The 19,721-nt window shown below is 38.4% G+C and overlaps 1 protein-coding gene and 1 pseudogene across 3 annotated transcripts in view; one reads left to right on the top strand and one right to left on the bottom strand.

Moving 5' to 3' along the window:
* Positions 1 to 19,721, top strand: part of PALS2 (protein associated with LIN7 2, MAGUK p55 family member) — a 405,603-nt gene that overhangs the window by 265,311 nt on the left and 120,571 nt on the right. Inside the window, exon 8 of one of the 2 annotated variants that reach the window (XM_081533868.1) lies at positions 14,836 to 14,913. The exons of the other annotated variant lie outside the window; for it this stretch is intronic. Within the exon in view, the coding sequence (XP_081389994.1) occupies positions 14,890 to 14,913 (24 nt within the window). The 5' untranslated portion in view covers positions 14,836 to 14,889. The remainder of the gene's footprint in view (positions 1 to 14,835; positions 14,914 to 19,721) is intronic. 2 annotated transcript variants of the gene reach the window in all.
* LOC145523506 (zinc finger matrin-type protein 2 pseudogene) lies at positions 16,901 to 19,711 on the bottom strand (annotated as a pseudogene). Its single transcript, XR_014066634.1, has one exon. The product of XR_014066634.1 is annotated as a zinc finger matrin-type protein 2 pseudogene (transcript).

The raw sequence follows: 19,721 nt of genomic DNA, 5'->3' as shown, positions 1-19,721 counted from the left end.
TCTGGATTTCATGCAGGGCTGTGACATGGGGGCAGTTTGTGTTTCCAGAAGAGCTAGTCTCTGATTGAAGCACAGACAGGACCTGGACAAAGCCTGAGGCAGAAAGCCTCTTGGGCAGCTAAAGCACATGTGTGTAGGCATGAGTGCTTAGTCGTATCCAACTCTTTTTGACCCCATGGACTGTAGCCCATCAGACTCCTGTGAACATAGAATTTTCCAGGCAAGAATACTGGAGTGAGTTGCCATTTTCTCTTCCAGGGGATCTTCCCCACCCAGGAAATGAACCTGAGTCTCTGGTGTCTCCTGTGTTGCAGACAGATTCTTTACCACTAGCACCACCTGGGAAGCTAAGGCATGTAGTGTCAAAGATATTCATGAAAGCTAGCACAGCTGCAGCCAGGATGGAGAAGACGATTAGGGCAAGTTCTCACCTCCATGGAACTAGGTCCATAAAGAGCCTCCTTCTCAGAAAGGAAAGGTAGAAAGAATTAGTTTACTTGGGTTCTACAGGAGGCAATACACATACGAAACAGTCCTAAACATCTTAAGTACTTAGAAATATACATCTAGAACATATTCCTAAATGTCTTAAATAATTACTCATATGATATAGAGTAAACCTACCCCCATAAGAAAAGATGTCATTTGGAGCACATGTTCATTAAAAAGTAATTATCATACTTTACAAAGTCTATCTGTCTGCAGTTGCTAAATGTTGCCCTTTCTCTGAGGAAAATCACCAATGTAGACGTGCATGTAAACCACATTTCATTTTTCTCTCCTACTTCTAGTGTGAAGACATCATTCAGTATAGCAAACAATAAGTAATCTATTTTATACATTTGTGCCAAATAAAAATGGCTGGATTCAATTGTATTTCAAGTGGCAGAGCAATAGCGCACATAAATGGGGAGAGTAGCAAGATGTTTAAATGAAGTAGGCAAACACAACTTTTCAGGAATATATTTATTGCAGATGTCAAGGTGCTGTTCAGCTATAATAAAAATGTTCTTTAGGTATGTCATGCTGCAGCCTTGGCACTGGTTTGTAATTTTAAGCGAAAACTTATTCCTCGCCCATTTCAGGCCCAAGAAATGGACTCATTTTAAAATGATGGGAAGCAGAGATAGAATGTGATAGCCTTGCTTGTATAAATATAGCCCTGAAAGATTCAAGCATTTAGAATCGGTTTGCCCAAAGACCACTAGAACTATATTTACCAACACCTAAGTCATTCGAAATGGAATGCATTCTAGATCAAGCCTGAACCGGCAGAATTGCCCCCATTGTTTCTATTTTCAAGTTACCTAGGCTGATCTAAAGTTTAAATACATTTGCGAGCTTAATTAAATTAAACACTTCAATTATACAAGCATTTAATACTTACTTGAAAACTGAAAAACAGATATCAGGAAATTCCTAGGTAAAAAGAAAAATCAAGCAACATCTGTGAGCCCTATTTCTCTATCACTTGGGATGGATGTGGTTATGAAGATCCAAATCTTTAAATAACCAAATGCCTCTGATACGATTTTTTAAAACTTTTGCACAGTACTGCTGATCAGTGGAAAGGCCTGAAGGTCCTTACACAGCTGTTGCCAAAGAATGATTTGTGAAGGCACCAGGAGGAGGCAGTACTCACCAGAAGCGTTCCGATGATCACTTCTTGGGACCTGGAAACTCTGGGAATGTAGGAGAGTACCTCACTCATGGGGCTGTGCCAGCATCCCCACGGTGCTTGCTATTTTGGAATGAGTTTTATAGGGACCATTTATGAAGATTTTTCTCTCTGACATTTAGCCGTGCTGTTTTATAGCCATGAAAAAGGAAAGTGATTTTAATAAGTTATGGGAAAATTATAGCACAATGCTTTACATTCACTCAACACACACTGCTGAATGAATTAATACATGAGAATGCCCCTTCCCCACAATACAGCCTAAGAAACAGAATTTGAAAACTGTAAGAAACCTTAAAGTTCATCTGTCTTAGCATCCCATGGCACCCACACATACCCAGTTTTACAGATGAATAAACTGAGATCTGGGGACTTTACCCAAGGTTATGCAGTTGATTTAGTAGTGAAAATGAAAGATACCCAGCAAACAAGAAGATATTCATTTACTTCTCACTCACCAGGGAGTCTGCTAAATTATTTATTTTTGTAAATTGCTAGGGCCTCCTTTTAGCTTACACATCATAGGTACTCAATAAAATTCATGAAATTTATTCATTCATTATTTATTCATTTATTTCTTTATTCATTCAGATAATCTGTGCCAGGTATCAGGTAAATGATCAACTGGGTCATATTCTCTTTCAAATCGAATGTATTAAAATCAAATACATATTTTCATTTCTTTAGTGAAAATTAATATTCCTATGTCAAATCATATCATTAGCCTGACTAGTACTACGTTCTGCCCTCAGCAGGATTTTCTAGCTGGGATTCTTGTGGGAAAGTTGAATCTCCCAATCCTAAAGCTCATTTAGCTCACTATGCAAGTCTGCATACAACCATGAAGTCCTCGACTGACTGACTACCTCGGGCTGCAGGTAGGTTAACGCTCTGTTTCATGAGATTTGACTACAGTCATTATGGTGGTTTATATAACCACAGATGTTCCCTGGTAACTACAAAAGAATTCAGCTGATTCAAAATTGCTGTAATGTTAATTCCATGAACAGCTCACTAAATTCCATGCTAAGCATAAACTAGAATGCTTCTGTTTACTATTATGTTATTTATGGCATGTACCCTTTAATGTCATTATTTTTTCTTTCATCCATCTTCTATTTTTAATTTGATATGTTTTCATCACCATCCAGTTTACACTTTTCAAAGATCAGATTAGCCTATTTTAAGGCTTTATCATCATACATATTCTTGCTTAAAGTAACACAGTTTTTATTTCAAACATTATTAAGTACTTTTTGTTTGCCATTATAGTGTTAAATACTGCATCCTTATGAGATTACCCCAAGAAAAGAGATTTTATACTTCTTTGCCATCAGTCATATCCTTCATTTAGGCGAACTTACCATATCAAATATAGCTTTGTTGTTCAGTCACTAAGTCATGGCTGACTCTTTGTGACCCCATGAACTGCAGCACGCCACGCTTTGCTGTCCTTCACTATCTTCCTTAAAACATTCTAAAAAAAGAATTCTAGATCTGTCAAGACGACATTAATCACTACATTTCTATTCCCCATTAACCAGTAGTTCCCAAACTCATGAGAATCCCCTTAGAGGGCTTAAAAGGTTAAAACACAGATGGTTAAGTTGAAGCCACCCAGTGTCCATTGATGGATGAATGGATAAACAAAATGTGGTACACACATACAGTGGAATACTATTCAGCCTTAAAAAGGAAGGAAATTCTGACACATACTACAACATGGATAAACTTTGAGGGCATTATGCTAAGTTAAATAAGCCACTCACAAAAAGACAAATAGTGTATGATTTACTTATTTGAGGTACCTGGAGTAGTCCAATTCGCAGAGACAGAAAGTAGGATGGTGGTGGCCAGGGGCTCAAGTGGAAAGTTTTTGTTTAATGAGTATGTAGTTTTGGTTTTTCAAGATGAAGAAAGTTCTAGAAATGGATGTTGGTAATGTTGCATAGCAATGTGAATGCACTTAACACTAATGGATGATACACTTAAAAATATTTAAGGTGGTAAATTTAATACTACACATATTTGATCCCAACTGAAATATACACATACTCTCAGATTCCCAGATTTATGCAAAGATACTGATATAGAAGATTCAAGGTGGGGCCTGGGAATCTGAGTTCTTATTTTATTTTATTTGTAATTGGAGGATAATTACTTTATCATATTGTGATGGTTTCTGCATATATCAACATGAATCAGTCACAGGTGTACATATGACTCCTCTCTCTTGAACCTCCCTCCTTCCTCCCAACTCATCCTACTCCTCTAGGTTGTCACAGAGCACCAGACTGGGTTCCCTGTGTCATACAGCAAATTGCCATTGGTTATCTATTTTACATATGGTGATGTATATGTTTCCATGCTACTCTCTCAGATCACCCCACCCTCTCCTTCCCTCTCTGTGCCCAAAAGTCTGTTCTCTATGTCTACATCTCCTTTGCTGCCCTGCAAATAGAATTGTCGATGTTATCTTACTAGATTTCATTTATATGCATTATGATATTTGTTTTTCTTTTTCTGACTTACTTCACTCTGCATAATAGGCTCTAGGTTCATCCACTTCAATATAACTGACTCAAATGCATTCCTTTTTATAGCAGAATAATATTCCCTTTTATGTATGTACCACATCTTCTGTATCCATTCATCTGTTGATGTACCTCTAGGTTGCTTCTAACATGTTCTCCTGGAGAAGGGCATGGCAACCCACTCTAGTATTCTTGCCTGGAGAATCCTATGGACAGAGGAACCTGGTGGGCTGCAGTCCATAGGGCCTCAAAGAGTCACACGACTGAAGCAACTGAGTATGCATGCACTCTTGCACGTTCTCAGATGGTTCTGACCTACTGGTTTGGGGTCTCATCCTGAGAGCCACTGAGATGCACAAAGTTAGTGAGAGCTTCAGAGTTACTATGTAAAAGGGGTTTATGGGTAATAATATCTTGTAAGAAGTATGAGGGGATTTGCTCTTCCAGTTTTCATAGTGAGCACACTGTCTTTAGATTGCATGTTTATTTGGAGAAGCTTTACTAGGAGAGCTGAAGAAATGATAACCAGCTGCTCACAATTCTGAGCCACCTCTTGGTGACACAACTGTAGCTAGCTAATCATGCAGGTCATCTCATAAATCCTAAGTATAAAGGGGAAAATTTAAGAACTTGACGTTTTTGTACTTAACAGATATGTTCTCTTTCTTGCATTAAATTTTTTTCTTTTAAATTGGAATGAGCGAGTATGCATTTTTATAGGAAACTGAGGCATTAATCAAGTGAAGAGCTATATGTTGAATACCTGCTATAAATAGAACATATATTTATTGTTTGTGCAAATTAAGCATGAAGCAATTGATAAGCTCTATCAAATTGAAGTTCATAATACTCCCTGAGGGGTGGTAGAACAGCAGTCTCATCAACTGCTGTGGTGCATGCGTGCTAAGTTGCTTCAGTTGTGTCTGAGTAAGTCTGTGAGTCAAGAACACACATTACATTATTAACTCAATTAAAATGTTTACACATTAAAGGAAAATTAAAGTGCCTATGAGATTGTAGCATTATAGATAATCAAAACTTTTACTTTAAAGATTCTTAAAAAAATTTACCAGTGCCTATTTAATATGCTAAGAGAATAGGTCTATAGCATAAAATATAGATGTATGTCTTACCAACCACTTGTGGAAGTATAAAATGTCATAATCCTGATGGAAGGAAATTTGGCAATATCTAACAAAATTACATGTTCATTTACCTTTGACACAGCAAGTTCTAAGTTCTATCTCAAAGGTATAGTAGCAAAACAAAGAAAAGACCTACACACAAGTCTTAATTTCAGTTACACACAAGTCTTAATTTCAAACAGGAAATGTTTGAAAGTAAGCTAACTGCCCATCAATAGGGGATTGATTAAAGATGCTAAGATACACTCACAGAATTGAATACTGTGTGGCTGTAGAAAGAAATAAGGAATATCTTGACATACTATGTTACATGGGGATCTTCAATATATATAAGTGAAACAGTAATATGCTAAACAGAAAACAGTATGTATGGAGAGGGCTACCCTTTATGCAATAAAGGGGTGTTTATATATATTTCTATCCTTTTTGCAAAAAAGAATAAACTAAAAACTAGTGCAAATGATCATTCATTAGGGAAAAACAAAGTAAAAGCACAGTGAGATACCTATAAGAACAGATAATATTACTAATACAATATTGGCAGATGAAGAACAAATAGAATTCTTATACACTGCTGGATGAAGTGTAAACTGGAACATCCACTTTTAGAAACTTTTTGGCAATATATACTAAAGCCCAAACACACACATACTATGGCAATTCTATTCTTGAGAATATACCCACCAGAAATATATAGATGCGTTAAAATGCATATATAGTATACAATAATTTATCCATTTTGCTATTGATGGAGACAATGGTTTCTAGTTTTTTGCTTTAACAAATAGTGCTTCTTAAACATTCTTGTATGTGTCTTTTAATACAATAGAATACACTAGCAGCAATGAAAAAGCAAATACTTCTACCACCCACAACTTGGATAGATTTCATAAATATATTGTTTCACTATTTTATTTATATATAGTTCTACATGTGGTAAAACTAACCTAGTATCTGAAGTCAAGAGAGTGGTTGTCTCTAGAGACAAGAGCGGCTTAGGTATGGAAAGGGCAGTTTCTGGGATACTAGAAATATTCTACATGGTAGTTCATGGGTATATTCAGTTTGTGAGAAATCATCAAGCTGTATGCTCAGGATGTGAATATATCACTCTATGTATATTATACTTTTTAACTTATTTAAAAGTGTAAACTTATTATATCTAAAGGGAGGGAGGAAGCAGGGTGAAGAAGATGGCTTGAAAGTAAGACTGTTCTGAATCTGTCTTGTATGGTTTTGCTTTTGGAATCATGGACATGTTTTCCGTATTTAAAAAATAAATTCAGTGTAATAAGAAAAATGTATAGATGTATGTATTAAATGGAGATAATTAAAACTATGTTTTATCAGATGTTAAATTCTGAGATGGATGGCTAGATCAATGGATGGATGGATGGATAGATAGGTATAGACAGATGATGGATAGTTGTAGATGCATTTTTTTCTCTTTTAATTTATTTTTAATTAGAGGATAATTGCTATACAATATTGTGTTGGTTTCTGCCATACATCACCACAGATATATTTTTAAAGAGGACCCTATTCCAAGCTATTCTCTCAGGACTTGACATAAGTATGAAAATGAACAAAGCCAAGTCCTCTGAAATGATAGAATGATAATTCTAGATTTGGTCTAACAGCTTAAAAAAAATTCATGAATGCTAAAAGCTCAAAAGCTCAAGATGTGTGGAAACAAAGAAGGAAGACAGCAAAAAGTGAACAGCTGGAAAAGCACTGATTACCATCCAAAGCAAAGAGATGTACTGTGGTTAGGCACATTCTAACCTCATGGCCTTTGGAATTGACAAAAATGTGTTAGAGAAGCTGTAACATCAAGGCAGGTGGCTCTGTAAGCTAAGCAGTAAACTAAATGCCCAGACAGAGCCCGCATCTACTTGGCCTTGGCTGAGTCAGTTCAGAACATTTAATACTGAGTGCTGCACAATAGTGAGTGGAAAAATAATAGTCAAGTGGTTCATAATTGTTTTTTTTATCATAAACCTCAGCAGCTCCTTCCAACTACATCATGCCCAAGATTTTCTCAAATGGTCCTAAGCTAATGGAGAGTGGAGGATAATGGGAAGAAGTCTAGATAAGGATCTTGGGGAGAGGCAAGGAATATCATTATGTATGCAATAAGCAATCTGATTTTAATCTGTAGGGAATTCTGACCCCCGATGGGATCTCATGCAATAAATGGGGTCAGAAGTCTGAATGTCTTTCTAGTTTGAAGATTCACATACAGCTCTGCACCTTACTAATTTTGTGAACTCAGCCATCTCTTTAATCTCTTTGCACTTCAACTTTCCTCATCTGTAAAATGATAAGGAATCCTGTTGAGTTGTTCTAAGATTAGCTCAGATAAGGCACAAGATGTATTTAGCACAGTGTAAGGGTTTAAAATCTGCTAACATTACCATGCTACCATACTCTATTTTATCTTCATGCATTACTAACTAGAAAAAAAGTAGGGAGAATGAATTAACATTTACTTACCACCTATTATATGCTAGATGCCTCACTAAGCATTCAAATAGTACAGTATAATTTTTATTTATTTTATTTAATCTTTCCAAAACTTTGATTAGGTTACAAATCAGGTGGCATAAGGATTTGAGTCCATAATTCTCTGACTCCAGGAATTATTTCCCTGTGTCTACAAGAAAGCAATCGTCAGGCTGAAAAGAGAACCGTATCAGAGGGATAGTCTGTGACTGCCCAGAAAGCCTTAATTACTGCTGCTGCTGCTGCTAAGTCGCGTCAGTCGTGTCCGACTCTGTACGACCCCATAGATGGCAGCCCACCAGGCTCCGCCGTCCCTGGGATTCTGCAGGCAAGAACACTGGAGTGGGTTGCCATTTCCTTCTCCAATGCATGAAAGTGAAAAGTGAAAGTGAAGTTGTTCAATCATGTCCGACTCTTTGCGACCCCATGGACTGCAGCCTACCAGGGTCCTCCGTCCACGGGATTTTCCAGGCAAGAGTACTGGAGTGGGGTGCCATAGCCTTCTCCGAAGCCTTAATTAGTCATTCATAAAACAGCACATACACACACTAAGAACTAAGCTGCTGCTGCTGCTGCTAAGTCACTTCAGTCGTGTCCGACTCTGTGCGACCCCATAGACGGCAGCCCACCAGGCTCCGCCGTCCCTGGGATTCTCCAGGCAAGAATACTGGAATGGGTTGCCATTTCCTTCTCCAGTGCCTGAAAGGGAAAAGTGAAAGTGAAGTCGCTCAGTCGTGTCCGACTCTTAGCTACCCCATGGACTGTAGCCTACCAGGCTCCTCCGTCCACGCAAAAAGGACTTATTCTGTCTTATAATAGAGACTGTTCTTGTTGGAAGATGGAGGCAGACTGGAATGGACAAAGTGTGGGCAAATTGAAGTTGGTGGCCTGCAGAACAGTGTCTGGCACAAGTGAGTGAACAAGGACATTTTAATATGAAGAGAAGTTTCTTCAGTCACTATACATCCTCTGTGTGAAGCTGAGGTCAGAATTGAGGAGGCCAGAGCAAACTAGAGGACTTAGACCAATGAACACATATGATCCAAAGCCAAGGGTCATAGAATAAAATATTAAAAGTATCCTGAAAAACCCAAGCAAGACTAACCGTTGCTGTAGACATGAAAAATAGGTGAGCTTATATTGATGTTGAGAGCTCAAGGCTGGCCAGGAGTCATGAGTGGAGGAGGAGGATATGAGTAAAGCATAGACCAGGGCAGTTCAGACTGAGCAATGGAATGAACAGAGAGGGAAGAAAATACAGACTAAGCAGGGAAGTACAATCAGTTTTCATATGTGGATCCCAGGACAGTGACTGTTGGCCCAGATTTCTGATTTTAGATAATTAATGTAATAAGGGTAGGTATTGTTTCATGAAACTTTCAATGTATGTTCTGGATCACATTATAAGATGCATTTTTTACTGTGGGCAATCAAATGTGCTTTAGGGAATTTGGGACCTACTTGAAAATTATACTCCTGCTAATGGTAGTTAGGGAAATAAGCTAAACTGTTGATTAGAAAAGACCCATGGTCCAAATTTGCTTCAAGAGACAGCCAGACCATGATAAAATCACCACATCCAAGGTCTATTTCACCATTTCATGGGCAAAAGAATTTGATTGTGCTGCCCACAAAGAGATACCCAGTATCTTTTGACTGATCCACATATTAATGTGCAAAGAGAAATATGGCTGCATGAAGTTATTTTTATCATCCCCTCCTGGAGGGAAAAATATGCCTGGGTAGGTGCATGAGAACATGGCTTGGTGTACCTTGAATCAGAGTAACAGTAACATCTGGGTGTGAGAACTCTCTTTGGTAATAATAATTAATAACAGCTAGCATTTATTGAGAGCTTACTTCATGTCAGACTTTGTACTCAATACTTTATATCTCATTTAATCCTCGCCCTGAGATTTTTCACTGATGAGATACACCTGCCAAGCAGATGGCATGTTGATGTCGATTAGCCAACCTACCCCTCTTCTGAACACGTGCTAACAAATTGTCTGTTACTCCACCTTAGCAGTCTGCTAATCCTGCTTGCTAACACTGTGTTCCCACACTTGCTTAAACAACACTCTGGAAGCCCCCATGAGGAGCACCAGTGGGCACACAAGCTGTAGAACAGCATAGAGAATTTTCCGGAGAATCCATCTTACTCAGTGGTAAACAATTTCCGATATTTTATATGAAACAAACTGGATGTATTATGAAGCACAATGCTAAATTTGAATGAAATGTAATTTCATCCTTAAAGTAAAAATCTTGAGCTCTCTCTTTTAGGGTGGAAAACTTTTAAAATCATAGTCCAAGGGCAACACAGAACATCTGAATAGGCCTAAATTTCATGGATTATAATCATAAATTTGCTGCACTTCCTACAACACTGCCTGGCTCACCTTGACTGAATTGGGTTTTCAAATTTAATGAGCCCCATATTGACAATGAGCTCTGAGATTCTGTCTGCAATGTGAGTGCTCGGACGTGTCCGACAAAATTTTTGCAACCCTATTGACCATAGCCTGCCAAACTTCTCTGTCCATGGGATTCTCCAGGCATTAATACTGGAGTAGGTTGTCATCCCCTCCTCCAGGGGATCTTCTAAACCCAGGGATGAAACCCGCTTCTCTTATGTCTGATGCATTGGCAGGCAGCTTGTTTACTACCAGGGCCACCTAGGAAGCCCAAGTTCTGTCTATAGAGAGCTAATTTTATCCAGTAATTATTTTTCAAAATTAGAATATATTTTCTTTCTCTGACTGAAAAAGGAATGCAAATGTATTGTAGAAAGTTTTGGAGATATAGAGGCACATAAAGAACAAATTTGTAAGTACCTTAAGCTCACCAATATGAAGGGAATAAGATTGTTAACATTTTAACAGACAAATATTTTTGAGTATCTGCTGTATGCCAGCAACTGTTCTGAATGCTGGGGCTACACTAGAGAAAGTCTTTGCCTTCAAAACATTCTACTTCTTCATTCTTGTAGATATAAATGATAGAGATAGAAACAGAGATATATAAATACACAAGTATATTTTTATAAGGCTGAGATACTACTCTTATTCTTTTATTAGGTGACTTTTTATTTAACAGTATGTTACAAACATGATTTTATTTTATTGCACTTTCATCTACACCATAGTTATTAAAAGCTTTACAGTAACTTAGGGACACAAACCTCCAACTTATTGCAGAATTTAGGTTATTTTCAATTTTTCTTTCTTGTGAACATACTAAGATGAATATTTTTACAGACAAATTTTTGTGAATATCTATGATTATTTCTTTTGGATAAATTCTTTTAGGATCAACATGATCTTCTTTTTGGATCAAAGATCATGCATGTTTTCATGACTTTTAATGCATTATCAGAAAGAGTTACACTATCTTCTATATTCAAAAGCAGTTTATGAGCGTGTCTATTTTCTCATACCCTCAATATTACATGTTTATTATCAAAAATTTTAAACCAATTTGTAGGTGAAAATTGGTTTCTCATTTTAATAAGTTTCTTTGATTTCTCATGAGATCAAACATTCACTGGCTTCTGTAGTTCATCTTTTGTGAATTGCCTTTTCATGTCTATGCTTTGGCCATTTTTCTTTTGGGATGGCTATCTTTTTTTCTCTCTTATTTGTAAGAGTGTTTTCCTTTTAAATAAAGTAAATAATACATTTTTGGCTGCCACATATGGTGTACCTGTTTTTCAGTTTATAACTTGCATTTTAATTTATATACTGAGTTTTGACCTTGAAGAGTTTTAAAATGTTATGTGGGATATGTATTAGTCGCTCTCAGTTGTGTCCTACTCTTTGCGACCCCGTGGACTATAGCCCACCAGGCTCTTCTGTCCATGGGATTTTCCAGGCAAGAATATTGGAGTGGGTTGCCATTCCCTTCTCCAGGGGATCTTCCCAACCCAGGGCTCGAACCCAGGTATCTTGCATTGCAGGCAGACTCTTTACTGTCTAAGCCATCAGGGTTTTCTTTTATAACTTCTGTTCTGGTTTGTAGCTTAGAAAGGCCTCTCCCACCTCAATATCTATTATCTTCTCTAATTCCAAAGGATAACATCACAAAATGTGTTGGACACATTCTGAATATCTCTCAGTTTTGAGAAAGCAATATGATCCTTCAATTTTTAGGAAAAAAATTGGGGAGTGAAGGGTTACAGAGAGGAGGGGTTGGTAGTGCTTTGAGGCATGCGTGTTATTATACCCTTTCTTTCCAGAAAGCAGCTAGACTCTAAGCCAGTGGTCTTGGGGAGGGCCCAGGAATTGGCATTTCTAACAAGTTCCAAGGGGAGGCTCTTGGCTCTTCCAGTCTGTAACCACAGAACACTGGAATTCCTTAATATAACTACCAACTTTAATTGATTTACTTCATCCTTTTTCTAATCTAATAACTTTCACTAATCTGACACAGCAAGTGGAGAAGGCAATGGCACCCCACTCCAGTACTCTTGCCTGGGAAACCCCATGGATGGAGGAACCTGGTAGGCTGCAGCCCATGGGGTCGTGAAGAGTCGGACACGACTGAGCGACTTCACTTTCACTTTTCACTTTCATGCACTGGAGGAGGAAATGGCAACCCACTCCAGTATTCTTGCCTAGAGAATCCCAGGGACGGGGGAGCCTGGTGGGCTGCCGTCTATGGGGTCGCACAGAGTCGGACACGACTGACGTGACTTAGCAGCAGCAGCAGCAGCAGCAGCAGCAGACACAGCAAGATAAATTTAAGAGTGTGAGCATATTTTCTCTGGTGTACCTGTCCCTACTCAAGACCTGACCAAATGAAAGAGACCATATCCAGATGCTAGTTTCCAGAAGGCCTCCGTGGCTCCCTGAACCCCTGAGATTGTCCTGAGGTCTCTGGCCCAGGTTTGTTTCTGACTGAGCACTGGGAGAGGGTCCATTCTCTTCTGCTTCAGTAACTGCTCTGTAGAAACATCTGTGGTGAAGGTGATGTCTAACTGTTCACCGGGCTAGAGTGTGGGGTTTTTTTTTTTTTTTTCAGTAGCAAACAAATTCTCTTTCCTAAGATTTATATTTGTTTTAAAACAAAAACATTATCCAAATGAGCCCTCAAAGCCAGTTGATACCATCTTGTCTCTCATCCTCAACATCTTTGTGTAAATGAAGCTCCCAAGGTCTTAGTCTTCTCTCCTCACTTCTCTGTGCTTCCTTGCCAAGGACTGCTTTGCCAGCCTGCTCACCTTCCCAGCCATTTCCACTATGCTTTTCTGAAATCCCTTGTTCTACCCACAACCACCACCACCACCACCAACCCCCTGCCCCAAATAAGCATTTCAATCTCCTCCCATGTTTTTCCCACAGCTGGGAGTCATCCCAGACCCTTTCCTCATTCCCCACATCCAGACACAAAATCTGGAAGACCATGTCATCTCAACATCTCTCAGACTTGTCCATGCTTCTGATTGCTCTTGTTACTGCCTTAATTCAAACACTTAGGGTCTGCCCTTGGGAAGTCTGCGTGGTACAGAAATGAATATCCAAATGATTTGGAATCAGAGAAGCTTGTTCTTGACTCACATCAACTGCTTATTAATGGCCTGACACTGGAAAAATAACTTGACCTTTCTGAAGCTTCCTACTCTTTAAAGTGGGAATTAGACCCATCTCACAGGCGTGCCTTGTGAGTTAACGAGATGGTGTGTGTGCTAGAGGCTTAGCCACACACTAGGATTTCAACAAACATGAGTTTTCTTAGCTACTCATTTTTCATTCTTTGGTTTTCATCAGTGTTCCCTCACAGATCCCCTGATCTCCAAAAGAATATCCACAGTATCACCAGAGTAATCTTTTTGAACCAGAAATCTGATTTTTTTTTTTAAGCAATTAGTGTATTTGCATTGCTCACAGGGCAAAGCTGCTGCAGGGGTGATCCATCCACCATCCTCCAACTGCCTTTACAGGCTCATCTCCTTTGCTTCCACCTCGAGATGTTGCCTGAAAAGTGTGTACACTCCTCACAACACACCTAATGGCTTCATGCCTTCCTGACTTTCCAAGTCTGGTCCCCATGGCAAGTATCCTTCTCTTTCCCCAACCCTGTTTACCTGACATCTTCTTGCTATTAATTCCTTAAGCCCTGCCTAAAGTATCTGTAAGATGTTTTCTTTGAATTATTTACATAATTGATCTTACTTCCTTTTTATACCACTATGGTACTTCATATAAAATGTGATTACACTCTTTGTAACGTGGTAGTATGACAATTATTTGTATGTCCATTTCTCTTCTGGACTCTGACTTCATTGAGAATTGAGATCACTTATGAGGTAGATGAGGTAGCTTTATACAGCTAATATTTAAAAAACAGAACCATTTTAACCTTAACTCTTCCTGAGCACCTCACACTTTATATTGTGTATGCTAAAATGAGCTCATATCACATAATTAATACAACTCTTTTGCTATGATATTTTGAAAAGATTTTATAATTTTGCTTTTGAAATTATTTAGCTACAAATGAGTGGTTTAATTCTCAAAGGGCAGTGATTTCTAGGCAATCATTAAGCAAAATCATAATTATCCCAAAGTGGGAAACCTGACCTAGAAATTACTTTTAAATAAAATGAAATACTAAATTAACATAGTATTTTGTAGATATTTAATAAGATACTTATTTTTTTACATTTTGTCATGTTTTTTCTTTTCATTGTTTTGGAACCAGTAGTGAACTTTTTCAGATCTCATATATTTCCATACTGCTGAAAAGTTTGTGGGCCTAAAGGACTGTTCTTATTGTATGTAATCAGCACAATGCTTCTGCTGATATATACTATTAAATAAAGAATAAGTGTTACGGTGAATTAATAAATAGCTCTGTGGCCTTTTTTATTTTTGCTACCATTTAGTTAGCCATTGCCAAGTGCGTGGTCCTGTGCAATTATTTCTGCATATGTTAACTCAGTTGATGTTCACCATTATCTCCATTTTTCTAGATGGATGAAACTGATTCCTAAGGACATCAAGGAACTTGTCTACTCAGTGCATGGATGGCAGAGCCAAGATTCACTCTAGTAAGGCCATGTCTCAATCACTACACTATATCATCTTCAAAATGTCCCTTAAACAATCTGACATATAGCTTCCTTGTCCATAAACTAAAGATATTTCTGTATTTCTCAAAATACATATGTATTTTGAAAATGAAGTGAAAAGTGCCTAGTATAGTCTTATAACACAGTTTTTGTTGCTGTTTAGTCATTAAGGTGTGTCTGACTCTTTCTGACCCCATGGACTATAGCATGCCAGGCCCCCCGTCCTTCACTATTTCCCGGCATTTGCTCAAATTCATGTCCATTGAATCGGTGATGCTATCTAATCATCTCATCTTCTGCCGCCCCTCCTCCTTTTGCCTTCCATCTTTCCTAGCATCAGTGTCTTTTCCAGTGAGCTGGGTTTTCACATCAGGTAGCCAAAGTATTGGAGCTTCAGCTTCATCATCAGTCCTTCTAATGAATATTCAGGATTGATTTCCTTTAGAATTGACTGGTTTGATCTCAATCATTTACATAGTTTGTTAGGGACTGAAAATAATTCCCCTATGCTGGGATAACAATAGATGAGGTCAGAATCCCTATGATGTGCTCCCATAGCAGCTAGACTATCCCTATGGAACACCTTCATTGAATCTAATATATTTGCTTGTTTAATTGTCTTCCTGTATGACTGTGAGTTCCATGAGGACAAGAATCACACCTTCTTAGTCACCTTCATTCTCAAGTTCCCAGCATATTATCTGACACAGGTATTAGCTATTAGAAATAAATATTAGTTGAATTGGTTAATTTAGTAAGCACCTACCTTGTGCAAATAACTACTAGGAAAGGAATAGAAATCAAGTCTTTTGCCAACAAGTAGCCTATACTCTAGTTGGGTTTAAAAAAATCATAGCACAATATTTCCAAAGCAATATGTACTCATTATTTATACAGTAACATCTCACAAGACCTCACTGCTTTTTCTATCCATCAGTTCAGTTCAGTTTAGTTCAGTAGCTCAGTCGTGTCCAACCCCATGAACCATAGCACACCAGGCCTCCCTGTCCATCACCAACTCCTGGAGTTCACCCAAACTCGTGTCCATTGAGTCGATGATGCCATCCAACCACCTCATCCTCTGTCATCCCCTTCTCCTCCTGCCCTCAATCTTTGCCAGCATCAGGGTCTTTTCAAATGAGTCAACCCTTCGCATCAGGTGGCCAATATATTGGAGTTTCAGCTTTAACATCAGTCCCTCCAATGAACACCCAGGACTGATCTCTTTAGGATGGGCTGGTTGGATCTCCTTGCAGTCCAAGGGACTCTCAAGAGTCTTCTCCAACACCACAGTTCAAAAGCATCAATTCTTTTGCGCTCAGCTTTCTTTATAGTCCAACTCTCACATCCATACCTGACTACTAGAAAAACCTCCCATAAAGGATATACTATGAAAAACATTGTCATAATTCTGCTAATATTCTTTTAGCATACTAAGATATCATTAAGATGTAAGAAGAGAACAAAAACACATCAAGTCCATAATGATATGCAAGTGATATTTATCTAATCAGTCATGTTTGCTGTCATAAAGAAGTCCACGTGATTACCAAATATTTCACATATTGTGTGAACATTATTACAGACTACATCATCATCATTAAATACCCATCTGTGTGAGGCACCCTGCTAGGTACCATGCAGAATGCTTTAATTTAAATAAGTACCATTTCTACACTTTGAGAATGAAGTTCACTCAAATAATCCTCTCTTTTAAAAAGTTCTTAATACTTTTAAAGTATTAAAGAATAACTTAAGCAACTAGATCCTATTCTATTGACACTTTCATTAATTTTCATAAATTAGCAAGTGTATAAGGTAAATCCTAAAGAACATAGTTTCAACTAAGCTTACATTTGTCATTTAATTGAAACTAGATCTGATTATTTATATTCATGCTAATTTTATATAGTCTTTATATGTGAGGACTCAAGACTTTGTCATGGCTTTCAATTTTATTTCTAAATTTATCATTTGATTTTCAACTTATTTTATGGCATCTTTTTCTCCAAATAATGTCATGCAGTCACAATTTTCAGTCTTTTGATACAGTTTCTGTCTTGGTGTAATGATGTACTTTCTTTTCATTCCTTGTATGGTTTATCTTTTAGATTTAAATCTTCAATTCATCTGTAATTTATTTTTGGAAAGTATTTTTTAAATGTCTTGCCAGTTCACCATTTTTTCAAACTATATCCATTATTATAAGTATTATCTTTTGCCTTCCCAAATTTCCAGGAAGAAATTCTATTTCTTGACTATTTGTTCCATTAATCTAGCTACCTATTCTTTCTCCAATACTATATATTTAAAGTACTATGATCTGCCATTTCAGTTTCTGATATGACGTATTTTTGTTGCTAATGAATAGGAAATGCTCTTTTTAAATTTTCTATTTTGTTATTATGTCTATGGAAAACCAATTGCATTTCATGTTTTGATCAGATTTGACTATCTTTCAAGTCTTTCCTTTATTTATTTATTTATTTTTTTGGGGAGTTTCGGAAAAGCAGCCTCAGAAGAGGGGTTTTTCTTTATTGGGAAATCAGATGGTCAGAGGTCCTGTGTCTCCAGTGATATACGGAGGCTGAAGGAATATGCCACAGCATGTTCCTTTGCATTCTGTGCTCTCTCCCAAGGCAGAGGAAAACCAGAAACACCCACCCTCTAGCCCTCCCCACTGTCACTTTCCCCAGTACCTCCCCCAAAATGACACCCACACACACACAGTTAGGCCCAGCAAAAAGCCAAGCATAGAAAGCCTCAGTAACTCTTCTTGGTGGAACCAAAGCCAGAGAAGCCCATCACAGCTGCCATTTCATCATCCTCCTCAAATGTCAAGTCCTCCTCAGCCCTCCTTTTCTTCTCCTTCTGCTTCTCTTTCTTGTAGGCTTTGGCCTTTTCCTCCTCTTCTCTGAGTTCCTTCATCCTTTCCTCAAAATCATAATCCTTCTGTTTCTCTTCCATCTTCTTCTTGTTTACTTCAAAACGTTTCTTCACCTGATCCAAGGTGGAACGTTCCACACGCATAGACATGCCCAGGTTTCGCTGATGTTTCTTTCCATTAATGTGATCCAGGAAGTTAATGGAGTCTTTCACCACACAGTCACAGACATTACAGTAGTATCCTCCCATCTCAGACTGTGGGGTGGTCTTGGTAATGACAATTGTCTTCCCGAGTTTGGATTCCAGGTCCACCTTGTAGTCCCTATGCCGGAGAAGCTCTCGCTTAACTGGCTGCACTGGCTTTCCATCCTTCTTTTCTCTCTCTTCCGTGAGCCTCTTCTCGGCGAGCTTCTCATATTCATCTTTGTCCCACTTTCGGCGAAAGTCCAAGTTTTTTGTTGGGGAGCTCTTGAACTGGAGCCATTATGTTGCGAAGAGGTGTCGGAAAGCCAATTGGGTGTGGAATATTCAGCGCCGAGAAGCCACCCCCTACCCCCGACTCCAAGCCTCCTCACACACAACCCAAGTCTTTCCTTTAATTTCTTTTTGCTGTTTTAGTTGATTGTCTTTGGTCATTTACAGAGACAATTTCATCTTCTGTAAATAATGATCACTTTGTCTCTCTCTTCCTATGTTCATATCAGATCTCTTTTCTTTCTTTTCCTACCTCACTGGCTAGAACTTCCAGATAAATGTTTGACAATAGTAGATACAGTGGAAACTCGTTCTTCTTTGAAAGGAAAGATAATCTAATTAAGAGCATTCTTAGCTCATAATTATGCACTAAAGATATTTAGCAAGTGGCCATTTGCTCATCTACAACTGTTGTGAAAATAATAGTAGTCATAAAACTTTCTAATGCATAATAATCTCTTCTCTGAGCAAACACCTGTACCAGGCATTCTACAGGTTTAATTCATAATCCTTAAAACATCCTGTAAGGTAGTGCTATTATACCACTTTGCAGATGAGGAAAGTTCTCATCTACTGAATAATATACCCAAGGTTACCCAATTCAAAAGTAGTGAATTCAGAAATATAAATTAGAGCTTTTGATTCTAAATTCTTCCTTTGTATCATACTATCACATTACATGGCTTCCCTTGTGGCTCAGCTGGTAAAGAATCCTCCTGCAATGAGGGAGACCTGGGTTCGATCCCTGGGTTGGGAAGATCCCCTGGAGAAGTGAAAGGCTACCCATTCCAGTGTTCTGACCTGGAGAATTCAACGGATGAGTCCATGGGCTCACAAAGAGTCGGAAACAACTGAACAACTTTCATTTTCACTTTCCTAAGGTAAAGAAGTATGTGAAATATGAATCAAAGCTTTTCCTGTGTTACCTGGAGGGTTTTCTAAAGGTGGACTCTGAGATATTTCTGTGTGCTCAGTACAGCAGGTACAATTGGATGAACACATGTGAAAGGAAGGCAAAGGTAGCCAGACTTAGCAGGGGGAGAAATCCAGGTAGGATGCAGGCCTGGATAACAGCCTCAAATGACCCCACAGCGTTTCTGGAGCTAAAATGGCCTCTCAGACTTGCTACAGGGGCTGAAGTGGCTGGGCCTTTACATGTCCCTGCTCCACCAGTCATTTAAGGTGGGCCAACCTGTGAAGGGCTTGGGGCACATCTTTGAGCATGTGGGCTTTCTGCGGCTGACTTCATCTCCAGAGGGCTAACAGCTGGAGGCTTTCTTCTGCTAGCTGTCCTGCAGAAAAATCTTTCATAAGTAAGCTGGGTCAACACGAGTCTTTCCTTAAGAGCATATCTGGGGAGTGTATCTCTGCATCCATCAAGTTCTCTAAGAAAGCTAAAGTTAACCAACAATGAGGAAAAAAACTAG

This window comes from Giraffa tippelskirchi, chromosome 10 (genome assembly GCF_054371585.1).
Source record: "Giraffa tippelskirchi isolate mGirTip1 chromosome 10, T2T-mGirTip1v1.2.pri, whole genome shotgun sequence".
NCBI lineage: Eukaryota > Metazoa > Chordata > Mammalia > Artiodactyla > Giraffidae > Giraffa > Giraffa tippelskirchi.
This window is presented reverse-complemented; position numbering and strand designations above follow the sequence as displayed.